The sequence below is a fragment of the Cervus canadensis genome, chromosome 21, assembly GCF_019320065.1.
Source record: "Cervus canadensis isolate Bull #8, Minnesota chromosome 21, ASM1932006v1, whole genome shotgun sequence".
NCBI classification, from domain to species: Eukaryota; Metazoa; Chordata; class Mammalia; order Artiodactyla; family Cervidae; genus Cervus; species Cervus canadensis.
The window spans coordinates 35,965,098-35,989,082 of NC_057406.1; the positions used below are offsets into that span (position 1 = coordinate 35,965,098).

General features: G+C 37.3%; 1 protein-coding gene across 2 annotated transcripts in view; it reads left to right on the forward strand.

Annotated features, from left to right (window-relative positions):
* The window catches only part of STK38L (serine/threonine kinase 38 like), an 80,857-nt gene extending 57,265 nt beyond the window's left edge, over window positions 1–23,592 (forward strand). For both annotated transcript variants that reach the window (XM_043440269.1, XM_043440268.1), the window contains 12 exons: window positions 723–774; window positions 6,316–6,438; window positions 6,672–6,755; window positions 11,449–11,572; window positions 13,121–13,275; window positions 13,632–13,734; window positions 13,917–13,978; window positions 16,146–16,263; window positions 16,697–16,820; window positions 18,293–18,388; window positions 20,575–20,666; window positions 20,771–23,592. In XM_043440269.1, the coding sequence (XP_043296204.1) occupies window positions 723–774; window positions 6,316–6,438; window positions 6,672–6,755; window positions 11,449–11,572; window positions 13,121–13,275; window positions 13,632–13,734; window positions 13,917–13,978; window positions 16,146–16,263; window positions 16,697–16,820; window positions 18,293–18,388; window positions 20,575–20,666; window positions 20,771–20,898 (1,261 nt within the window). In that variant the 3' untranslated portion in view covers window positions 20,899–23,592. The remainder of the gene's footprint in view (window positions 1–722; window positions 775–6,315; window positions 6,439–6,671; window positions 6,756–11,448; window positions 11,573–13,120; window positions 13,276–13,631; window positions 13,735–13,916; window positions 13,979–16,145; window positions 16,264–16,696; window positions 16,821–18,292; window positions 18,389–20,574; window positions 20,667–20,770) is intronic.
* Window positions 23,593–23,985: the final 393 nt, after the last annotated feature.

Below are 23,985 nucleotides of genomic sequence, written 5' to 3' on the forward strand. Positions count from 1 at the left end.
CAGCCCCTCACCCCACCCCCACTCCCTCCGTAGCTTAAGTAACTTCAAGGGTACATTTTAAAATATTGAAGAACTGAACTTGGCTATGCCTAGAAAAGCAAATATTCTAGTAGTTAATGGGTTTTTTTTTTAATGTACATATATCACTTTCCAATTTCCCAGGAATTATAGCAGAATCAAATATACTTAATTGCACTGAACATCTTTCTTTGATTATCTAGGAAAATCAAGTTTAGAGGTTAAGTGAAGGATGTAGACAAGCTTTAGCTAATAAGCGTTAAAACCAAAGTTCAAGCATGGGGAAGCCTAGGGATATCCACCTTAAAAAATTTTACGTTTAGTCACTATAGTTACCTTTTTATACATCTAGTATAAATGTTGATAAATGTTAATGATATTGGAGGTTTGAACATTAGATAGAGTTTTCCATGTTAAAACATGAGTCACCTTTGCTAACAATTCATTTAGGCAGCTTTAGAAGTAAATTATTCATTTGGCTAGTATGAGACAGCTAAATCTGGACTGGGCTTATATTTTGAAAAAGAGTATATATATATATATATATATATAATCACTCTTTTTAGTGATTATTTTGATTCAACTTGAAAGATTTTTTTTTAGCATAGCAAACTGAAGTGTAAACTTGAAAAATAAATGTACATTTGTTAAATGGAAATACTTAAGACCACATTTAAATTTAAATTAATTTTTCTTCTAAAAAGGCAGAAGAAATTAGAAGTGGCTATGGAAGAAGAAGGATTAGCAGATGAAGAGGTAATGTAAGCTGTAATTACTATGACTAATGCCTCTGTTATATACCTGAAAGTCACTAAGTCTTAAATGCTCTCACTACCAAAAAAAATAGCATTTAGTTATGTGAGGTGATGGATGTGTTAACTAACTTTATTGTGGTCCACATTTCACAATATATATTCATGTATATCAAGTCATCACGTTGTAGGAAATTCCCTGGTGATTAGGACCCCATGCTTCCACTGCTGGGTTTGATCCCTCTTTGAGGAACTAAGATCCTGCGGATCACGTGGCATGGCCAAAGGCGGGAGGTGGGGGGGAGATCACCACATTGTATACCTTAAACTTACACAATATTATATGTCAATTATATCTCAATAAAAAGGGGAAAACTATAATAACTGTACAAAAGCTACCCTAGTGGCTTTTTCAAGTATTAGCGCTAGTGGTAAAGATTCCTCCTGCCAGTGCAGGAGACATAAGGGAACACGGGCTTGATCCCTGGGTCAGGAAGATCCCCTGGAGAAGGGAATGGCAACCCACTCCAGTATTCTTGCCTGGAGAATCCCATGGATAGAGGAACCTGATAGGTTACAGTCCATGGGGTCACAAAGAGTTGGACATGACTGAAGTGACTTAGAATGCACACATGATCTTATAATTTAGATAATGTGGGTTTACTATTTGAATGTGGTCTTCTTACTCTGTTGCTATGATGGAAATCTTTGGAAGGGGGAAGCTTTTTTTTTAATTCTAAGAACATATATTCAATGAATAGTATCTACAGTATTCTAGGTGTGAGGTATAAGAAAAGAGGGCTCCAAGAAGAATCAGTTAATTGCCAAATCTTCTTTAAAATTTTCCTAGATGTTTCTTAAAACCACCTGGTTCACTAGTCTGGTACCTGGAACCCAGTCATGTAAATATGTGTTTCTCCTGAAGATTCACTGCCCCCAGCTAGTCTCTCTTATGTTCTCAGCCATGTTCCCATCCCATTTTCCTATACACTGCAACCAGGGTTACCTGTCAAAAACCAGATCTGACCAAGTCACTCTTGTTTAATGCCCTTCACTGGCTCCCATGTTCTCTCGGGATAAGGCCAACTCTTCACCGTGAGTGGATATACAGGTCCCTTTATAATTTGGCCTTTGCTTCCCTTTCTCTCACCTTATTTCTTGTCACCCCACCGCCAGGCTGCCCAACGGGATTGAATTATTTTCATTTCCTTGCTCCTGCCTATAGACTTTCTTCTGTGCATCTCTGCTGCTTGGAACTCTTCCTTCTGCCTGCCTGAGTTCCACTATTCTTCAAGATGTTTTCTGTCTCTTTCTAGGCAACACGTCCACTGGGATAGTACGCTATTCTTGTCCCTGGGGCAGTCTTAAAACCATCTTCCCAGAGTAGAAACTCCAGATGTCTATTCAGCATTACGTGATCCAGGCTGGCAGAGGGCTGGGATAAATATTTGGTAAATAAATGAACAAATGGACAGTGGATCTCTCCCTAAAGAGTTCATAGATTAGAAGGAGAGATTACGTGTGTGTACGTATACAAATAGGTATACATGATAGAATGTGGCAAACTGAAAATATGGAGGGTTTTTTCCCTAGTTCAGGGAATCAGAAAAGGTTTCACAGAAGAATTAACAGTTGATTTGAATCTTAAAGAAATAGGTAGAATTTACATGATTATTAAGAGGTACAGTCAAAGTAATGAATATGTGCAGAATATTGCACTTTAAAAATGAACTATATGAAAGCAGGTGTCCAAAGGCCAAGCAAGTATCATAAACAAGAGAAGCTGGCCCCATTGGTTTCCTAGGGACATTTAGTCTTTTGAGCTAATATATTTTGCATATTTAATACACTTTTTTTTTCATTTCCATGAAGAAATAGATTTTTGTTTGTTTGTTTTTGCCTTGTTCTGAAGATTTTCTCCTCACAGTTTGTCTTTTGATAAAGAATACCACTTTTCACTTTGCTGAAAGAAAACGAGACCACCAGCCTAATAGTACCGGTTTCCCATGTCTGGCACCGGGTAGATGGAGGTGGCCTGGTTTCTGGGCTATCCTGTTCGCCCAGTGAAGCCAAGTTCTGCTTTTCAGGAGAAGCTGGAAATCTAGACTTGTATGAAATAGTTTGCCTTTTTAAAATATTGGCAAGTTATTAGGATGATTTAAAAACAACTTAGGGGCCAAATCAAATGCATGTAAGAGTTGAGTATAGCCTCTCGTCCACACCAGGAGGTGCTAAGTACATCTAGAACTGTTCTCTGTAATTCTCTTTAAATAACTCACAGAAAATGTGAGGTGATTTTACCCCTAAAAGTTCTCAGTGGCCTAAAATAACCATGTATAAATATAAAACATCTAAAATTTTCGGTAAGGATATTAGAATCCCAACAATGCTTCTTGTTGGGCCCCATGCTAAGCCCTACACTGTCACAAATAGACATGGTCTCTGAACAAATGTACAGTGTGCTGGAACTATCTTTATGTGGGGTGGATCTTTTCAAAGTAAAATTATTTTATAGAAATAAACTCATCCTTAATGCATTCTGTAATAGAAACTAACCTGTGAAGTAGTTTATGAAAGCTGGTTGTGAAAACTAAACCATATATATAATGTGGCCATGAGAAGCATTTATAAGAGATGAAGTTGTTACCTGATGTATTCCGTATCTTAAAACTTCTGTGTACACTGTCTTCTACAAAAACTGAGCACCCTGCAAAATGAGCGTTTGAGGAATGGAGAAAAAAAAGAAAATGGTGTATTTCTAGTTTCATCTCATTTTAAATCCTACCTAACATGGAATATTACTTACTGTAAGGCAAAACCAAACTGCACAAGTTGAAGCTGCAAGAGGGCCTTGAAACGTTAAGCCTGCCCGTAGATTTCTGTTGTCGTCTTAGAGAGGAAAGAATATGATTACCAAAAATATGATTGCAACATTATTTGCTTTCCAAGATGGCTTGATTTACACAAGTTGTGAGCAGATATATCAGGCTTTTTTCATCAGTTTTTTAAGAAATGTGAACTTGTTTCAACTCTCTTTGGACTACAACGTGGACTTTGATATTATGGATAGGTTTTTTTGTTTTTCCAGTACTATGACAGTGTCATAGGTGACTTCCCTTTTTCATAGAATTGTATATTTCATTCACTGTTATCTCCCTTTCACCATTTAATAGCTCTCTCCTGACCACATAAATATTGTTTACTTACCACACTATACAACCTGTCAAATAGTAATAAGCAATACTTTCTTTGACTGCCTCTCTTGTCTGTCAGTTTTGAGCATAATCTATGAAACTGTGTGATGAAATCTTTTCCATTCAGATTAGACAAGATTCTGAATCTGCATCCAACTGTACATTGTTAAACATAAAGCCAGAAATCCAGCCTGCTTTTCAGAATTCTTATATTTAATCATTTATGTAATTTTTAAAAGGGTCTTTGCTTCTTTGCAAAATGATGTTATAGTGCCACCGTGTGGCCTTTTAAAATTAGAGTCAGTTTATAACAAGCTACTTCTGAGCTATCCTTTTGTTTTAGTAATGATTCATTTTTCAACATTTTGACTCAAAGGGCATTTTTAAACAAAGAAGGTCTTCACTATTTCCACCACTGGTGTGACTTCATTTAGCTGTTTAAAGGTGTTTGGATTGAAGACATAATTTCTTGATTTTATTTTTGTAGACTTTGTTAGAAATATCAGAATTCCATTGTGTTGATGATGCATACTTGCATATTTCTAATTAATAATTCACTTTACCAATTTGGAAACAGTTGCACACAGGCGTAGGAAGGGACTATTTAGTGGTTATATCTTGAACTACATTTAGGAACAGTGCTTCTGAACCGTTTCAGTCATTTTGACTTTCTTTCTCAGACCTGAACCTCTGCATGCTTGATAGGGTTCAGTTGAAGATGAATTGGGGCTTGATTTTTTCACTGATTTTGTTTGTTACCCATTCTGTGTGACCTCTACTGTGGTGTTGTTCCGTTGTTAAGTTGTGTCCAACTCTGCAACCCCATGGACTACAGCACGCCAGGTCTTCTGTGTCCTTCACTATCTCCTGGAGTTTGCTCAGGTTCATATCCATCGAGTCAGTGATGCCATCCAACCATCTCATCCTCTGCTGCCCGCTTCTCCTCCTGCCCTCAGTCTTTCCCAGCATCAGGGTCTTTTCCAGTGAGTCAGCTCTTCACATCAGGTGGCCAAAGTATTGGAGCTTCAGCTTCAGCATCTGTCCTTCCAGTGAACATTCAGGGTTGATTTTCTTTAGGATTGACTAATTTGATCTCCTTGCTGTCCAAGGGACTCTCAAGAGTCTTACGTGATCTCTACTGCTGATGCTGTTGCTAAGTCGCTTCAGTCGTGTCCGACTCTGTGCGACCCCAGAGACGGCAGCCCACCAGGCTCCCCCATCCCTGGAATTCTCCAGGCAAGAACGCTGGAGTGGGTTGCCATTTCCTTCTCCAATGCATGAAAGTGAAAAGTGAAAGTGAAGTCACTCAGTCCTGTCTGACTCTTAGCGACCCCATGGACTGTAACCTACCAGGCTCCTCCGTCCAGGGAATTTTCCAGGCAAGAGTACTGGAGTGGGGTGCCATTGCCTTCTACGTGATCTCTACTAGGTTGAGCTAATTTGGCATAATTCTATGTCAAAAAGCAGAATTTTGGTTCATGAGGGGAAAGAGAAGCAAGGTTTAGAACAATTAAATAAATGCCCATTCCAAGTGTAAGCTTCAGGTAGTTCATAATTTTTCTTTAATAGTATTTTTTGTAATCTTTGTGTAATGAATTGTGAAATTCTTGGCTTGGATATTTTAAAGGATTCTTTGTGTAATTATTTTTTTGTTGTTGCAATTTCATATTTTTAAGAAGTTGTATGCCAAGTCTTAAGCACTTTATTTAAAAAATCTGCCCAAGAACAAATTCTACCATAAATAAGCCTGCATGGAAATACTGCTGCTGTGTGATTTCAGTGTCAGAAGTCTCAGCTGCTGTGAGAGAGCAGCCTTGGAAATTAGGGAGTTGACATAATTCCTTAGTAGATTTGTTAACAGTAAAAAATGAATATCAGAAATTATGGGGACTTCCCCAGTGGTCCAGCAGTTACGAATCTGCTTTCCAATGCAGGGGTCACGGGTTTGATTCCTGGTTTGTGGAATTAAGATCCCACATGCTGTGTGATGCGGCCAAAAGAAAAATAAAGAATGCTATTAGCATTTCCTAAAGTTTAATTTTTATTTTTGAATGAAGTTAGCATATGGATGAAAGATTATGTGGACTTGTTAAGATGAAATATTTAATGGAGTCTGTCTCAAAAATAAAGATTTATCAATTGTTAAAATTTTTTTTAATGATTTTTAAAATTAATTTCTTTTTTCCATGCTTAATGAATGTTCAACTTTGGTAAATAAGTTGTAGCACCAGTATATAATGTTTAAGATATGTTGCCTTCATTTTAATATATCACATCTTTTAACACTATAGGCTTCCTTTGAAACAATCTGATTTTAGAAATCATCTTCCTAAAATGTTCTTTTTTAACAGAAAAAGTTACGCCGATCACAACATGCTCGCAAGGAGACGGAGTTCTTACGGCTCAAGCGGACCAGACTGGGCCTGGACGACTTTGAGTCTCTGAAAGTTATAGGAAGGGGAGCGTTTGGAGAGGTGCGCTGCTTTTCTAAAGTCGCTGCTGTTGAAAATATGTATCTTAAGATAGTAGCTTCATATGTAAGTAGTGTAATGTGTTAAAAGGTGTATTAAAGTAGCTGTGTTTTAATAGAATTTCTAAAATAACCAGCAACAGCAAATTACAGCACTGCTTTCTTTAAAGGAGCCTACCTTTCACCCCTAAATAAGTAGCAGTGACTGAAGTTGGTGCTATGAATTTTACATTCAAGGTGCGGCTGGTCCAGAAGAAAGATACAGGCCATATCTATGCAATGAAGATATTGAGAAAAGCTGATATGCTTGAGAAAGAGCAGGTAAGAGTTCTTTAGCACATGTAACCAAAGGAACATCTGCTGGCGAGGTGTTAGAGTAAGTGTTAAAACTGAGACTTTTTTTTTTTTTTTTAAGTGGGACTTTTAAGAAAGAGAAACCTACACATCTTACTATTTAATTGATTTTTGATGTCTTGGTAGCCTGTTTCATTGTTTCTCTCTGGTTAAAATTTCTTCCAAATTCATAATCTAGCTTATGTGTTCAGGCTGTCATAACAAAATATCGCAGACTGGGTGACTTAAACAACAGAAATTTCTTTTCTCGTAGCTCTGGAAGCTGGAAGTCCAGGAGCAAGGCAGGGTGTCGTTGCTGGTGAGACCTTTCTTCCTGGCCTGCACACAGCAGCCTTCTCACCAAGTGCCCACATAGCCTTTCCTTGGTGTGTGCAGAGGGCAGAGAGTGACCCCCTGGGGTCTCTTCTTATAAGAACACTATCCCTCCCTGCTTATGGCCTCACTAAACCTACCTCCTTAGAGGACCCCGTCTCCAAATCCAGTCACAGTGGGGGTTAGTGCATCACCATAGGAATTTTCAGGGAGAACACGAGCCTTCAGTTCACAGTAAAATACCTTCTTCTCTGACTTCACTAAAAATAAAGGACAGTTCTCAGCACTCTCCGTCCCTATTACCCATCAGATAAGCAAACCAGTCTCCTAAGAATTTGCTGATTTTATTACACATATTTCAAAATCTGTAAAGGGCCCCTTTTGATGGTAAAAGGGCCCCCTTGGATGGTAAAAGATGTGCCTGCAATGCAGGAGACCCAAGTTTGATCCCAGAGTTAGGAAGATCCCCTTAAGAAGGGAATGGCTACCCACTCTCATATTCTTGCCTGGAGAATTCCATGGACAGAGGAGCCTGGCGGGCTACAATTCGTGGGTTACAGAGTCAGAGACGACTGAATGACTAACACTCTAACACTCAAATTCTATAACCCCTCCAATTTTGTACTCCTGAGCTCTCTCCATCTTTCCTGTGACTTGGTGCAATTTTGGGGTGACCATGAATCTGAAGACATCGATTATTGTTGTTGTTCTATTATTTTATGCATCCAGCTGAGTAGACATTGTTAGAACCCTGAGTGAATACATATGCTAGTGAAAGACTCAACAGTGTGAGGGTGCAGAGGGAGATGGTACCTCCCTGGACGTAAAGCTGAACTGCACTGTTAGTCCCACCTAAACTAACTTTGTTATCATAACAGTATGATATTGATTTTTCATTTAAATATGGCCCAATTGAATTTTCACTGCATTATTTCACTTTATTTCTGTTCCATTCATTCAACAAGTATTTATTAGGTGCCTACAATGTGTCAAATACTATTCTAGGTTCTGGAAATACAGTGATTAACAGGCAAAATCTGAATCTTATTCACTGACAGTTGTGGGGAAAATGAGCAGACAGCTGTTTGAAATAGTCATGTCTGCCAAGCACTATGAAGACAGACTTTACAAAAGGATAAAGTGATGCAGATGACCTGGCTTTAAGAGAAAGAATTAGATGAGGGAAGGTCCTCTGCAAAGAGAATATTGACGAGAAAGAGTGAGACCTAATGATCAGGTAGAACGAAGATCCAGAGGCCCTGCAGCAAAAAGAATCTTGGTCTGTTCAGAGATGGAAAGAAGCCACTGTGGCTAGAATTCAGGGAGGGGAAGAGTGGTGGGAGATGAAGCGGGAGGGGGAGGCAGGGAGCAGATCACACAGAGCCTTGATGGTTGAGAAACGGTGTGTGGGTCCCCCTCCAGAAGCAGTGGGAAGTCACTCTTTTGCTTGAATGAGAACTGACATCTCTGCTGGATGCTTGGCAAAGATGGATCAGCCCCTTAGCTTGCAGGCAGGACAAACATGAGTTGGAGCCGGGAGAACACTTGAGAGACTGTAGCCATGCCAGCCAGGATGTGATTGTGACTTACACAACGGTGCATGCTTGCTCAGTTGCTTCAGGCGTGTCCGACTCTGTGCAACCCTGTGGACTGTAGCCCGCCAGGCTCCTCTGTCCATGGGATTCTCCAGGCAAGAATACGGGAGTGGGTTGCGTTCCCTCCAGGGGATCTTCCCAACCCAGGGATGGAACCTCAGTCTCTTATGTCTACTGCACTGACAGGCAGGTTCTTTACCCCTAGCACCACCTGGGAAGCCCTGTACAACAGTATAGGATTACAACAATAAAGTGGAAGAGAAGTCACAGACGAAGTGTATGACCTCTTGGAAGAGCCAGCAGGATTTTCTGTGTCGTACTCTATACTGGGAGTGAGAGGAGGGGCAAGGATAGTGAGAAAAGAGGGAAGAACCAAGGATAATTCCCAGAGTTGTACCTGGGAATGGGATGCTTCATGGTGTCGTTTTCTAATGTAGAGAAGACAGGGAAAGCAGGTCGTTTCTGACCACTCACTCTCCAGGAAGACAGGACTCTCTGCAGACAGCCTGCTTTCAGGATGAGAAGGTGACAGGAACGTCCAGAGATGCGGTGACAGGGGTTTTGTTGAACACAGGCTGATCTACAAGGAAAAGGTTAGAAGGCAAGGGAGGTCAGATATTGAGATGTGTTAGAGAATTACAGATAATGATGGAAATAAACATCTGGGTTAAGATGTAGAGCCTCCAAGATTAGGAGATAAACAGGAAACTTCTAACTAAGCCATATGGGATTAGTCCTGGATTGAGTTTTAGAGAAAAGACTAAAGGCAGAAGTGAGTTCTAGCCTGTAGTCTTTAGGTAACTGGCCACATGTGGCTGCTGAGCTTGAGTGTAGCTAGTCTGAACTGAAATATGCTGTGAAAAGGAAAATGCCCTACCAAATTTTGAAGACTTGGTGTCCCCTCCGTTAAAAAAAGAGTATAAATAAATACCTCAATGATTTATATGTTGATTACATGCTGAAATGATAACATTTTGGATATATGGGGGTTACAAAAACTACATTGTTAAAAATAATTCCACCCGTTTCTTTTTATCTTTTGTGTGGCTACTAGAAAACTTAAAATGACATGCGTGGTTTGCATTTATTTCTGTTGGACAGCCCTGGTCTAGAATTTTTGCAGGAGAATCTTCACTGTAGTCCGACATCAAATCAAATCTCTTTTGCACTTTGGGGTTGTTTTTTTCTATATATAAGTTAATTTGCTTTTGTCACCATTGAATTTCATTTTAGAAAATGTTTTTCCCACTTAATTCTAATATATTATTAAGTTTTTATCACTCTGCAAAATTAAATAGCAACTTATCTCTCCACTTTACTGGTGGCTCAGACAGTAAAGCATCTGCCCGCAATGCGTGAAACCTAGGTTCGATCCCTGGCTTGGGAAGATCCCCTGGAGAAGGAAATGGCAACCCACTCCAGTATTCTTGCCTGGAGAATTCCATGAACATAAGAACCTGACAGGCTACAGTCCTTGGGGTCGCAAAGAGTCGGACACGACTGAAGCGACTAACATATGTCCCCACTGTTGTGGTTCCAGATTACTGTGGATGACATTTCCTCTGCTTTAGAAACCTAGGTCCATTTTGAAAACATACCTGTAATCTGGCTTTAAGATACTTAAAAATGATTAATCAAGCCAAGTGTATGATGTAGTTGTTTATCTTGACAACACCAGAGGCAGCACCAGAGTTCATTTTTCCTTTACCATCTCAAAATGCTTTGTAAAAGGTGGCAGGTAGGAATTTCAATACAATTTTTCACTTTATGAAACAGATCCAAAGAAATTTTAAGTTTTTTGATGCCAGAAAACAAGTTTTTAATGTTTATTTTTGTGCTTTGATTTTTATCTTAGAGCATTTACTGTATCAGACCATAATACAGTAACCTCAGTTATTTTAAGCAGAGCATATCTTGTTATAAAGAAAAGGTTTACAAAATCTGTATCCTCATATGCTTTAGGCCAGAGTTCATAATGGCACACAATGAAAATAGCAAAAGCATAAAATCAAATTATTCTATTGTTGATTAATATTTGAAGAAAGAATGTATAAATGTATCAGTGGGCAAATGTCGGAAAATTAACTGTACCAACCCCAACCACTCAGTTTGTTCACTGAGTGAACAAATCACTCAGTTCATAAAGTTTTTCAGTCTCCAAAATGTTCATTTAATAGTAACTGTAGTAATTATGTGTCTGGCAAAAGTCAGTAGCAAAATCTCAAAAAGTTATGTAAGAATTTACTGTAGATCATGTTTATGGATATTATAAAGGTTTATTATAACAAAATAATATAAAATTATTGTAAATGTTTCAACTTCTTAAAACAACCTAATAGTTAAAGGCTAAGTCAGGCCCTTTGTTGGACTAGTAACAATTAAAAATAGTTTGTTGAGGACCCTGACTTTGTCATACCAATCTATAGGGCATTGCTCACTACTTAACTTTTAATAAAAGTCAGACCAGGACCCTAAATTTATATGACAAAGCCAAGATCCTTGGTTAGGTGGAGATTCTGGTTAGAAAATCTTTAGACTAATCATTTTTCTACCTCAAAAGTCTCAGCTTCAAAAAAAAAAAAAAAGTCTCAGCTTCCTTTTGTGATCCCGCCTTTTCAGACCTGAAGATATCAACTAAAATAAACTGTTTCCTGAATTTCTCCATATCTAATGAGAATATGGTAATTGTTAAGAAGTAAGCTTGAAAAATGTGTAACATATTACAATTATTTTTTCAAAATACATTCATCCAGGTGGCCCATATCCGAGCAGAAAGAGATATTTTGGTAGAAGCAGATGGTGCTTGGGTGGTGAAGATGTTTTACAGTTTTCAAGACAAGAGGAACCTTTATCTAATCATGGAATTTCTCCCTGGAGGTAAAAGCAAATGTAATAGCAATGACAGGCCAACACAAGCACATCTTTATATCTAGCTATGATTTTATTGATTATGTATGTCAGTAAGCTAGGGATATTTCATACCTCTGGCTCTGAGGTTTTACACAGTCATAATTTTCTAATCATTCCTCCCATAATAATACTAATTTGAACCACAAATCAGATTGTTTTGAAGAAATGATAAAGCTGGCACATTTTGAATATTATCATTCTGTTTAATATATATAATTTTTTAGATGTTTGCAAGTCTAGAGTTGAGAACAAGTCCCCAAAGAAGAAGACAGACAGCCCAGTGGGCAAATGATAGGTGGGGTGAGGAGGAGACCTCTGGTTGGTCCACAAATAGATAAGAAAGCGTTCAGCTTTACTCATATTCAGGGAAGTGCAAATTAAAACAAGAATGAGATTCCATTTCACACTCAACCATCTGATTGGTAGAAACATTAATAGTCTGATTGTGGGGGAAACCTGGCCTCTCCTCTGTGCAGAAGAATCTCTGACTCTTAGGGAGAGCAGTTCAGAGATGCCAGGAAAGTTAAAGAGGCTTGTGTCCTACAGTCTGGGGTTCTTCCCCACATGTGCACAGGAGGCCTCATGGCAGCATTGTCATAGAGTGAAACCCTAGATGCAAGATGACTGTCCATCAGTAGAAGAATGGATAAATAAAACATGGCATAATTATGTCATGAAATACTTTACGGTAGTTAAAAGTCAGGAGCTGTATTTGATTCAACAGTAAGATCTCAGAAACCAAGAGAAATAAAGCAAGCTGTGGAATTATATGTACAGTTGATATCACTTATGTAATTTTAAAAACCATAAAAAAGGACTCTGAATTCATAGATTAATATATATGCATCTGAAAACATTTCAAAAATAAGCTGGAAGAACACACACCAAAGCAAATCCATGATGATGGCGACTCAGCAAAAAGAGGAAGGGGACTAGAATGGAAACAGAGGATAAAGAATCTGCGTGGTATTTTTTTTTTTAAAGACTTGAAGCATCATGAAAAAATATTAACAGTTGTCAATTCTGAGTTGTAAATTTATGAGTGTTTCTTCTTTGTCCCTTGTAAAAGAGCAAAATTTCTTGGGAACAAGAATGCCCAGAAGTGACCCTTTTGGTGGGATAATGACTTACCTTTGTTAGTCCAAAGAGTGCTGAGTGCTTTTGAAACTTAAATTTGAAAGGATATATCCCATTTCCAGATGCGCTTACACGCATTCATTTTCCCGGTTTGATATATTTTCCTCAGCAACTTATTTCTGGATGTTGAGTGGTAGATTATCAGTTTTGCTCTGATTTGATTTCAGATACTTTGTACCTTAAAACCATTACATGTCATGAAACTTTTCCTTATGCAATGAGACTTTTTATTTGGCCCTAGAGATGGTTGGAAGTACTCTGGGTAGATCATGAAATGCAGAAATGAGGCTTAAGTTGTGTATTACAAAGACATCTTTTACAAAACATTCCCTCTTTTGAGGCGTTACTAATACAGGGTACTTACTCTCATTTACTTAGGTGACATGATGACATTGCTAATGAAGAAGGATACTTTGACAGAAGAGGAAACACAGTTCTACATTTCAGAGACTGTTCTGGCAATAGATGCGATCCACCAGTTGGGTTTCATCCATCGAGATATTAAACCAGACAACCTTTTGTTAGATGCCAAGGCATGTGAATAAACTGGTGAATTACTAGGTCACTGATTGTTTTATGCTGTAATAGAGGTGATTTTGTGATTGGAAATGGGCAACTGCAATTTATATGACTGCTAACCTACATTATTTCATAAACTGGTACAATAGGAGAGAGCCCTTGAAATGAAATGACCTCAAGGGAAAATTGGCTGTCTTTTTATTATCTTCCATTTTCTTCTTAAAATAATCAACATCAAATATTGGTAATTTTGCACTTCACCTGTAGGAGTTCTAAGCTAAGAATTTTTATGATTGCATTTAGAAGAAGAGTTTTAAATAAACCTTTTGTCTCTAATGATTTTATGAGGTTTTTTCCTTTTTTTCCTTAGGGTCATGTAAAATTATCTGATTTCGGTTTGTGCACGGGATTAAAGAAGGCTCATAGGACTGAATTCTACAGAAATCTTACCCACAACCCACCAAGTGACTTCTGTAAGTAGGATTTTTTTTCGAGTTAAAGTAGTCCAGCTGGTTTAATCCAGGACTGTTGAGAACTGGAGCTTCTCTCCTTCTCCTCAACCCTTAAACTGGTGTGTTTTCAATGCATGTATGTGAATTTGTGTTTTGGTAAGAGTTTTCCCCTCATAATTACAATTCTGTCTCATTGAAATTAGCATTCCAGAACATGAACTCAAAGAGGAAAGCAGAAACATGGAAGAAAAATAGGAGACAACTGGTAAGTAGCCACATTTGGAAGAAAGAATTTTGTGCCCTGGTCCTAAAATCTCATTTGGTATTTGTTTTATAATTTAGAGCTTCACAATAATTAGTTCTTACTTCCTAGCAGTGATAGAGCTTGTTCTGAAATAGTATAGCTTTCTTAATTTTTCTGTAACATTTCCATGCCTGTAAAGGAAAATGCCACTTTTATATTTTATGATTTCACTTCAGAGTATTTTATCAAGCATATCTATAATTATGTATTTGTCTGTTTACCAGTACTAACACTTTCTATAAAACTCACCGAGATGAGTGTGTGTGCATGCTAAGTCACTTCAGTCTTGACTTAGTGCTCTGACTTGGTGCTCTTGTCTTGACTTAGTGCTTAATGCTCTTGACTTAGTTGCTCTGTGCAACCATATAGACTGTAGCCTGCCAGGCTCCTCTGTCCATGGGATTCTCCAGTACTGGAGTGGGTTGCCATGCCCTCCTCCAGGGGATCTCCCAACCCAGGAATCGAACCTGTGTCTTTTGCATCTACTTGCACTGGCAGGTGGGTTTCTTTACTGCTAGCACCACCTGGGAGATGAGTGTAAATTGTAGTAAATGCTGAGTGATTTTCATGTTTCCATTTTCCCTTCCTGTCCTGATAGAACAAATATCAGTCAGCATAAGTAAGGTTATTGTGTGTTTCTGAGAACTTTATAGACAAAGTAAACATAAGGTTTGTTGTCATGTTAACAGTGTTACAATAAAATAGAATTGAAAAGCAGACTTTACTGCAAATAAACTTAATGACTCCTTTAATGCCCAGCAGCACTGTCTGTTTTTAACACTGCAAGCTTTCTCCTCCATTACTTAGCAAATATTAGAATCATTTGTCCCTTTTCCTCTTTCCTTTTATCCTGTGAACATTGTCAAGGTCACGAATGTGCCTTTTGACTTTAATCTCCTAACTTCTTGTATAATGCCTGGAGCTTATCGACAGATATCTATAAATATTTGTTAAATTCTGCCAAGTGATGAAGAGAAACTTACTCAGCAGTCCCTCAGGAAGGTAAACAGACTGAAAGGCAAGAGTCTGGTACCCTCTCAAAGCAAATAAAATGACCTTTGCATTGTTGAACTCATTCTCTCATTAGCCCAAGTAAACTTTTTGTGCTTGTAAAACATTTTGGTGTTTTAAAGTTTTCAAAAATATTTTTTAAATGTTTTGAGCTCTGCATTAATGACAGAATATTCCTTCTACTTTTAAGTCTATCACTTTTAGATCAGATTTTATGATTGAGAAAAGAATTGCAGTATTTCCTACTTTTAAAGGGAAATATGAATACTGCCTAAAACTATGGTGGAAATTCTGTACCCCCCCAATTACAGAGTATTCACAATCATTACTCATGTGCAGGTTTTACTGTTCTTGTGACCATCATCATGACTTACATCAGTGTTTTCCAGTGAAGAAATAGAGCAGACTCTTGGTGTTTGGGGCAGGAAATTCCTTTAGAGCCTACATGCCCCACCACTAAATGCCAATCATGTCCTTCCCCAGATCACAGAAATGTCAAAATCTGCTGTTACACATTTTCAAATGGCCCCTAGAGTACTGCCTATAATAGAAAATTGCTGCCTTAAAGTTTTTGTAAGATTTTATATGAATTAAGAATGAAAACCTGCATTGCTTTCTAATAGATAAGCAGTGCCCTGGAAATGAGTTTATAATGAAAATACCTGATGTTTATATGGGAGGCTGTGGTTTACAGACACATTCCTTTGCTTGTTTCATCCTTGTACCCACTCTGTTAGGGCAGGAATTATTAGTCCAGTTTTATGTAAGCAGAAGTTAAGGCTCAAAAAGGCTGAATAACTTGCCCGAGAGCGAGTATTGAGTGGAGAAGCCAGGCCGACTGAACACAACCTTTTTATTCTTTTTTGGACTGGATTTAGGGCTGAATACATAAATAACTTAGTTGAGCTCTTTAGGAACAGAAATCATGTCTTAACATATTATCTGACTCCATGCCTGTCACTAAGCCTTACACATGATAAAATGCAAAACACATATTAGATTCAAAATTAACTTCTGTATATTTTGGTTTTTCCAGTAGTGAGCCATACTCAGATCTTTCAAAAATATATATATATATATATTGAGGACACTGGTTTGACAAGCTGTTCCTTTGCAGGCATATTCAACAGTTGGGACACCAGATTACATTGCTCCGGAAGTATTCATGCAGACTGGTTACAACAAATTGTGTGACTGGTGGTCTTTGGGAGTAATTATGTATGAAATGCTAATAGGTATGTTTTATTATTCATTTATGCACATACCATATAAATCAGAGTACCACTGATTGAACATACTGTAGATATTATGGGCTAAAATATCTGAACTTGTTAAGCTGATTTCTGGCATCCCCCAATGTTAAATACACGATGATAAATATCAGTGAGCTCTCTAGAGATCCTGTGTCAGGAAGGGGGCATTTAACCAGAATTCCCAGGTATCTAAATTGTATCTGCCTGACCTTTTAGATGAAAGAGGGGCAATGCTTTAAATCCTTTATTTTGTTGACTTTATAAGCCATTTTATTATAAATGGGTAAATGGTGATTTTTTTTTTATTGTTAAGTAGAGCACTCAGGGCTGTTTAGTTTTTTTGTGACATGTAGATAGGAGGTACAGCAAATTTGATCATAAAGGCTAATGAAACCTTATTTCCTGTGATGCATAGGATATCCACCTTTCTGCTCTGAAACACCTCAAGAAACATACAGGAAAGTGATGAACTGGAAAGAAACTCTGGTATTTCCTCCAGAGGTGCCTATATCTGAGAAAGCCAAGGACTTAATTCTTAGGTTAGTAGTTAAATCTCTTAAAGAGGTTATGGTATCATAAGGCCTCACTGGGACCTAAAAGATTAAATTGCCTATTTCAGTTTTGTGGGAAGAAAAAGACTATCACTGATCTATACAGTCAAAGGACTCGGTAAAGAAAAGGCATTTTGGCTTTTTTTTTTAATGCAGATTCTTAAAAGGTAATATGCAGGACAAAGAAAAAGAGTTAAGAAGAGGGAAGAATTTTGGTGCAGTGTTTGATGTTCAAAACAAAATGTTACAACAATAAACAAACGTGAACTCAAAAAAAAAAAAAAAGAAGAGGGAAGAAGTCTTATATTATTTCAAAGGTCACTCCTGTTGGATTACAGTGACTTTATCCCCTAAAGAGAAAGGGAAAATAAATTCTTAGTAGCAGTTCACATCACAAAAGTCTATGTAAGAAAAACACCAATACAGTATATTAACACATATATATGGAATTTAGAAAGATGGTAACGATGACACTATATGTGAGACAGCAAAAGAGACAGATGTAAAGAACAGACTTTTGGACTCAGTGGGAGAAGGTGAGGGTGAGATGATTTGAGAGAATAGCAATGAAACATGTATATTATCATATGTGAAACAGATCGCCAGTCCAGGTTTGATGCATGAGACAGGGTGCCCAGGGCTGGTGCACTGGGATGACCCTGAGGGATGGGCTGGGGAGGGAGCTGGGAGGGGGGTTCAGGATGGGGAACTCATGGCTGATTCATGTGAATGCATGGCAAAACCACTACAATATTGTAAAGTAATTAGCCCCCACTTAAAGAAAAAAAGTCTATGTATGAAACCTTTTCTAAGCAAAAGAGTCCATTCTTCTTCTCAACTAAGATGAAGTGTTTAGGTTCTATTGTGGATTCCTAGAAGGAATATGAATTGGGACAATCTATGGGAACAGCCAGTTGGTAGCATCCTATTAAAAAAAAAAAATCTTCAAACTGTCTTTGACCTTTGACCCAGTAATTCTACTTCTAGGAATTTTGCATATGCAGATAATCAGATGTGTGTAAAGATTTAGGGTATATTGTGTTATCTTGATACTGTTTTTAGTAATGAAAAATTGAAAATCATCTAAGTGGCAATGGTGGACTAGCTAAATAAATTGTAGTGTTTCCATGTGTAAACTTTAGAAAACAAATGTATAGAAAAATAGTTGAATGACTTTGGGAAATGTTCTGAGTATGTTAAGTGAAAAAAAACAATAATGGAAACTCCTTATCAACACCATAGTTTTGAAATTATAGTAAAAGACTGGAAGGAAGTGGCCTCAAACTGTTTGCAATAGTTATATCTGAATAATGCAGTTATAGATGATTTCTATTTTTCCTCACATTTCTCACAATAGAGTTAACTTCAGTAAAAAGAAAAAAAAGATGAAATGTTTGAAATAATGCAGAGTACTTGAGATGTAGTCTGCATATTATAATTTCTCTGTTTCCATTTTCTAGGTTTTGTATTGATTCTGAAAATAGAATTGGGAATAGTGGAGTAGAAGAAATAAAAAGTCATCCTTTTTTTGAAGGTGTCGACTGGGGGCACATCAGGTATATTTACAGGCTTTGAGTGGGATAAGGCCGTGTGAGTGAAAACTTTCTACTAGATTTGGTGATTAATTTATCTCTGATTCTGATAGATTAAATACAAGAGGTAACCTTGTGGTCATGTGATAAATTTGTGTTTTCTGGATGATATAAATGCGTGAGACTGCAGTGGCTATAGCTGAATAACTCATTTTATGTAACATCCACTTTAAGAAACAACCACATACTGGGGCCCTGTTTAGATTTTGACACGCAAAGTTACATGATGAAGGCTGTTAGCGCAACAAAGATGTAATTACATTTAACACTGTATAACTATTTTTGTCCTCTCATATTCTATACTGTGTCTCCTTTATTAATTTTGAAGAATATACAGTCCCTCTTATAAACACTGTGAAAGTGAAAGTCGCTCAGTCGCGTCCAACTCTTTGCAAACCCATGCACTATACAGTCCATGGAATTCTCCAGGCCAGAATACGGGACTGGGTAACTTTTCCCTTCTCCAGGACATCATCCCAACCCAGGGATCCAACCCAGGTCTCCCGCATTGTGAGAGAAGTTAAATAATGCAGGTAACTTTGAAGAAATGGTTTAGAGTTGTTTGTTGTGAGCACTGGCCTTTATTCATTTTGTGGCCAAACTGTCTTCAGCAGTTCTGGTCTCTCCCCAGCACAGCAACAGTTCAGAAACAAATCTGATTGTGCCATTTCCCTCCTTCTCTTTGCACTTAGAGAGTGATACTGGGGGTCCTTCCCTGCTTTTCAGGGTCTTGGGGTGTGATTCTTGCCTCATCTGTGGAAGCTGCGTCTTGTGTGGTTTCTGCCCCACTCCTTCCACCCTAGGGCATTGTCATTTGCTCTTCATTCTGACGAAAATGCTCTTCACCTCTCTGGCCTCCCTGCCCTCAGCCCTGCCTCACCTAGGCTCGCCAGCCCCCCTTTCCACTTTCAAGACAGCTCAGTGTCCCTTCACTGGAGCTTCTGCCATGTGCTAGGCACGCTACCTGATTCTGGAGTAGGTCTATTTGGGGGGCTGTTTACTATATGTCCAGCACTGTTGTAAGTACTTTATGCACATTTCTCATCTTATCCTCATAATAAGCCTTGTTATTATCCCCATCTTACAAATGAGAAAACTAAGTCACAGAGAAGTAATTTGCCTTACTGGTGCCTCAGCCGGTAAGTGATCTGGCTAGAACTGAATCCAGGCAGTGTGATTCCGGAGTCCTGACTCTAAACCGCCACACTGTATTTTACTGTCCATGTGTCATCTCATTGAGCAGAACTATTACATGATTCCCCCTTGTTACAGTTGAAAGAATGCTTATAGACTACCAGTCCAGTCTCCTGGTTTTATATGAGGGAAGGGTCACAATGTCTAAGGTCATTCTAATCATTACTAGAGATTAGATCTCAGGGCACCAGAGTTTATATTTTTTTACACTAAACTAATATAAATTTATTAAGTTAGTACATTAAGTGTAAATAGGTTAGAATAATTCTGGGGAAAATATAAATGTGTTTTTACACAATTTTGTACACTTATCACCTACTCGATCAATAAGTGCTTGCTGAAAAAATAGAAGCAATAAAAATTGATGAATTTCCTAAACTATTTTTAGCATGATACAAAAACATTTTCATGACTTACTATTTTTTTAACCTAATGACCACAGTTCCCTTAAAATTTATATGACTGAGAAGCTTTTGGATTCAGATTTCATCACAAACATGTAGTCCCTTCACCGTTTGAGCCCCTCATTTTCCCAAATGACTTGATTTATCAAGTGGTGGATCCTCTACTAGAAGAATTCTATTCCTAAATTAATTAGGTTGGATTCTGGTCTCCACAATGTTTAAGGTACTTTATAGAATGATAAAAATTTTTAAATAAAATTCTCTGTTCTCCTTTCCCTTTCATTAACTATTGTTATTCCTCTTTTAAAAAAAAACAGCATGAGAAAGTCTTGATATAAAGAAATAAAAATTCCAAGTAAATGATAATATTTTAATAAGAAAATTCTGCTCAGTTATGAAATCCACTTAACTTCAGAAATTTCAGATCCATAATAAATTTCCTTGGCTCTTCTAATATCTATAGAACAGCATGAAGAATTTGCAAGTACAATTAAGCTTTGGAAAACTGAGTTCAAGAAAACTTAACCATGGTTACTGAATACTATTTTACAGGGAAAGGCCAGCAGCAATCCCTATAGAAATCAAAAGCATTGACGATACATCAAATTTCGATGACTTTCCTGAATCTGATATTTTACAACCAGGTAAGATATTCTCACAGTTAACCACATTTAAAAGACTATGAAAGTGATAACATATTTCATTAATGAAATTCCTTTGGTCTTGGTTAATTTTTCTATCTTTCCAGTGCCAAACACCACGGAACCGGACTACAAATCCAAAGACTGGGTTTTTCTCAATTATACCTATAAAAGATTTGAAGGGTTGACTCAGCGTGGCTCCATCCCCACCTACATGAAGGCTGGGAAATTATGAATGAAGATCACGTGGGCTTACAACCAAGCGAACTCAGGTAGCCGCATCACCAGGCTTGCTTGGCGTAGGTAACAATACACTGAAATACTCCTGACGACGGTGGTGCTTCTGACTACAAGAGGAAATTCTACAGGCTTAGGATTTCGAAGACTACTACAGGAATTGGTTGGCAGTGCCAGCTGGCTTTTTTCTTTTTTTAATATTATTTTTGTTAACTTTATTATATGAAGGTACTGGAATAAAAGAGATGTACATCCCTTTCTAACTGCACTGCCTACACGCGTATTAAGGTCCATTCCGCCTGTGTGTGCCGTGGCTTTGTACTGTAACACCTCTAATCAATTCAGGAGAAACACATATCATTTAAAGCAACGTAGGCTAACCTGTAGGTAACACTGCAGTATTGGCTGTTTTACTGCACACCTTATGGGTCTAGATAATCGATAAAAGCCATCTTCCATAGCTGGTATCAGAACACTTGCCCTATTGGTTTGGACATCTATAGAATATATATGAAGACAATTTCTGTAATGGTTTTAAGGCATTTTAAAAAGGAAATACACTGGGTTATTTAAAAAATAAAGTTTATCATCATGTTATTACACAAACTCCACAGGAGGGAGTAACAACTTTTGAATAAGGAGGAAGTTGAAGAGCTTCACTCAAGCACTCCACTAATATATTTACTTTGCATTCAGAAATACTGATGACCTTTATACATGTATTCTGTATACTCATAGGGAGATGTACTGTATCATATAAAATGTAAAGTTGCTTTTCTTGTGACAAGAGGACTTCTTTTTTAATAAGAGGACATGGCATTATTTTAATTTGATTATGGTGAGTTGAATTGAAGAAATGACCATGAAGGCTGCTTGTAGAACTACTAGTGTATTTTTATTAAACTATTTTTTTAAACGTCAAACTTCTGATCATGTAAATGAACTTGTAGAGAACAAAGAGCTATTTACTTTGGTTTTCTAGAAAGTTGTTACATATCATGGCTGGTTAACTTTTATTTGTTTTGATGAAAATTTTTCCTTTGATAGTACTTGTATTATTGTGCCATTATTTTCTTATACTCCAGATGTACCAAAGATCCTGAACAGAGTGGATGTTCACAACTATGGGGGATTTTACTGTCCTGCGGGAATGCTGTCTTCAGATCTTTGATGGAGGCCAGCTCATTCAAGGGCCCTACTGTTCATGTTTAGCTCCATCACTGTGGTTACTGTAAACGGAATTAACGAAGTAAATGCAGGCCAAGGGGCTTGTGATTAGAGGATGGGGGAGGTGATGTCAGCAGCAAATTCTTTGGGTATTCCCCCAAGAATGAGATAGTTTTTTCCAGCTCAACATTTTCATTTTAAAATAACTCTCTGAGGTTTTGGCTTCATCAGTAACAGTGGAGGAGTATTAGTTTATCAAAGAATGGCCTAATGTTTGTCTTAACTGTTAACTAGTAGAATTTCTTTTTTAGATACAATAGTTATCACTGTTACGAATGATCTGTGATCAGAATCTAAAATGATAATTTATTTGTATAGATGTTCTTCTAGTGGGGAAGAATTGCATAGGACCATTATGCAGATATACAAAAGCTTTTATAAATGTTCCTGCTTCTAGGGAGCTCCATGGTGTTTCAATAAGGCCATTCTGTTCCTTTTTTCTTCCTGCCCTGTTCTCCCCTTCCCTTTCTTCCTTTTCCTTCCTTTCCCTCCCCACACCTTGCTTCCTTCCTCCCTCCCCTATCCCTCCTAGGATTTGTTTGATACTTATTATGTGTTCACCTAATAGTTCATCTCCATTTTTCTTATCTGGAACATGTGACCAAGTATCTAGGAGAGAGGACTATTAAAACTTTGGGGTTATCTCCTTTTGCCTAGCTCTTGTTTTTCTAATTACAACTGCCTCTAATTTTAAAAACTCTCTAACTTACATTTAGTTTTATGAGATTTTTCTCACCCCCCCTCCCCCACTGTTTTTTTTAAAAAGGATGTTTTGCTAGTGTGAATGGGTAAGATACAAGGAAATTGCAACATACTCTGGTTCTACTATGGTAACTATTCTAGTATTAAAAAATTTCATTAATTCAAGTGAGAGAGAGATTGATATAAAGGAGCTGAATTACCTAAGTTTACCTTTTAACTGAATAAGAATAGAGCATTTTAGTTTCCATTTCCTTCATTCTTATTAATAGGAAGAACTTGGGGATAGTTATGGTTTCTTGGCAGCAGAAGGGCAGTTATGAAAGTTTACCTTGTTAAGATACTCATTTTTCCCTGGAGTTGAGTGATTCATAATCTTTGGAGTTCCCTCCTCATCAAAAGCATTTCTTAAGTGCCTATCTAAAAGCAATTAAAGACTGTGTCTGCCCTTTGGAAGCTAAGAATTTGATTCATAAAGCAAATTAGCTAGATAATTTGCAAAGTACCCTTGAGCTTGAATTTTCTCTATTATATACTTCCCATATTTCAGGTGAACCATTTAAATGACAAAACCCTATCTAATCAACAGAGCATAATGACATTTTCTTTAAATTAGACTCTATTTTGAATTAAAGAGTTTTGTTATAAACTGTGTGTTTTTGGTTTTTCTAAGTATATAGAAAGCTTGTATAATTCAGATTTGTTGATTTCCTGATTTAATGTAGACTTTGACTTTTTTTATTAAAAAACCTTTGTATTAAAGCAAGTTATGTTTTTTTTTCTTTTATGCTTTTCTTATTAACATAGCTTTAAATGTTTAAATTTATTGAAGCATAGTGCTATCTGAGAATAGGAAATTTCTTATCAACCTTTACTGAATGAAATATATATCTGATTTAATAAGCTATTAGTTGAATGGAAAATAACAAGTATGGAATATTCAAAACTGGTTGCTTAGGGTTAAGATAGGGTCTCATTTATTTCTGTAATAATATACTTTTTCTGTTTTTTTTAAACACCTGTTATCTTTGTGTAGATCTGTAAATCTTACAATATGTTTAAGTACACTTATTTTTGGTATTTTATTGTAGAAAACCTTTAGACAATCAACCCAGCAGTATCTACTGGTAGGAGAAACAGCTATTCATCTATCAATGAT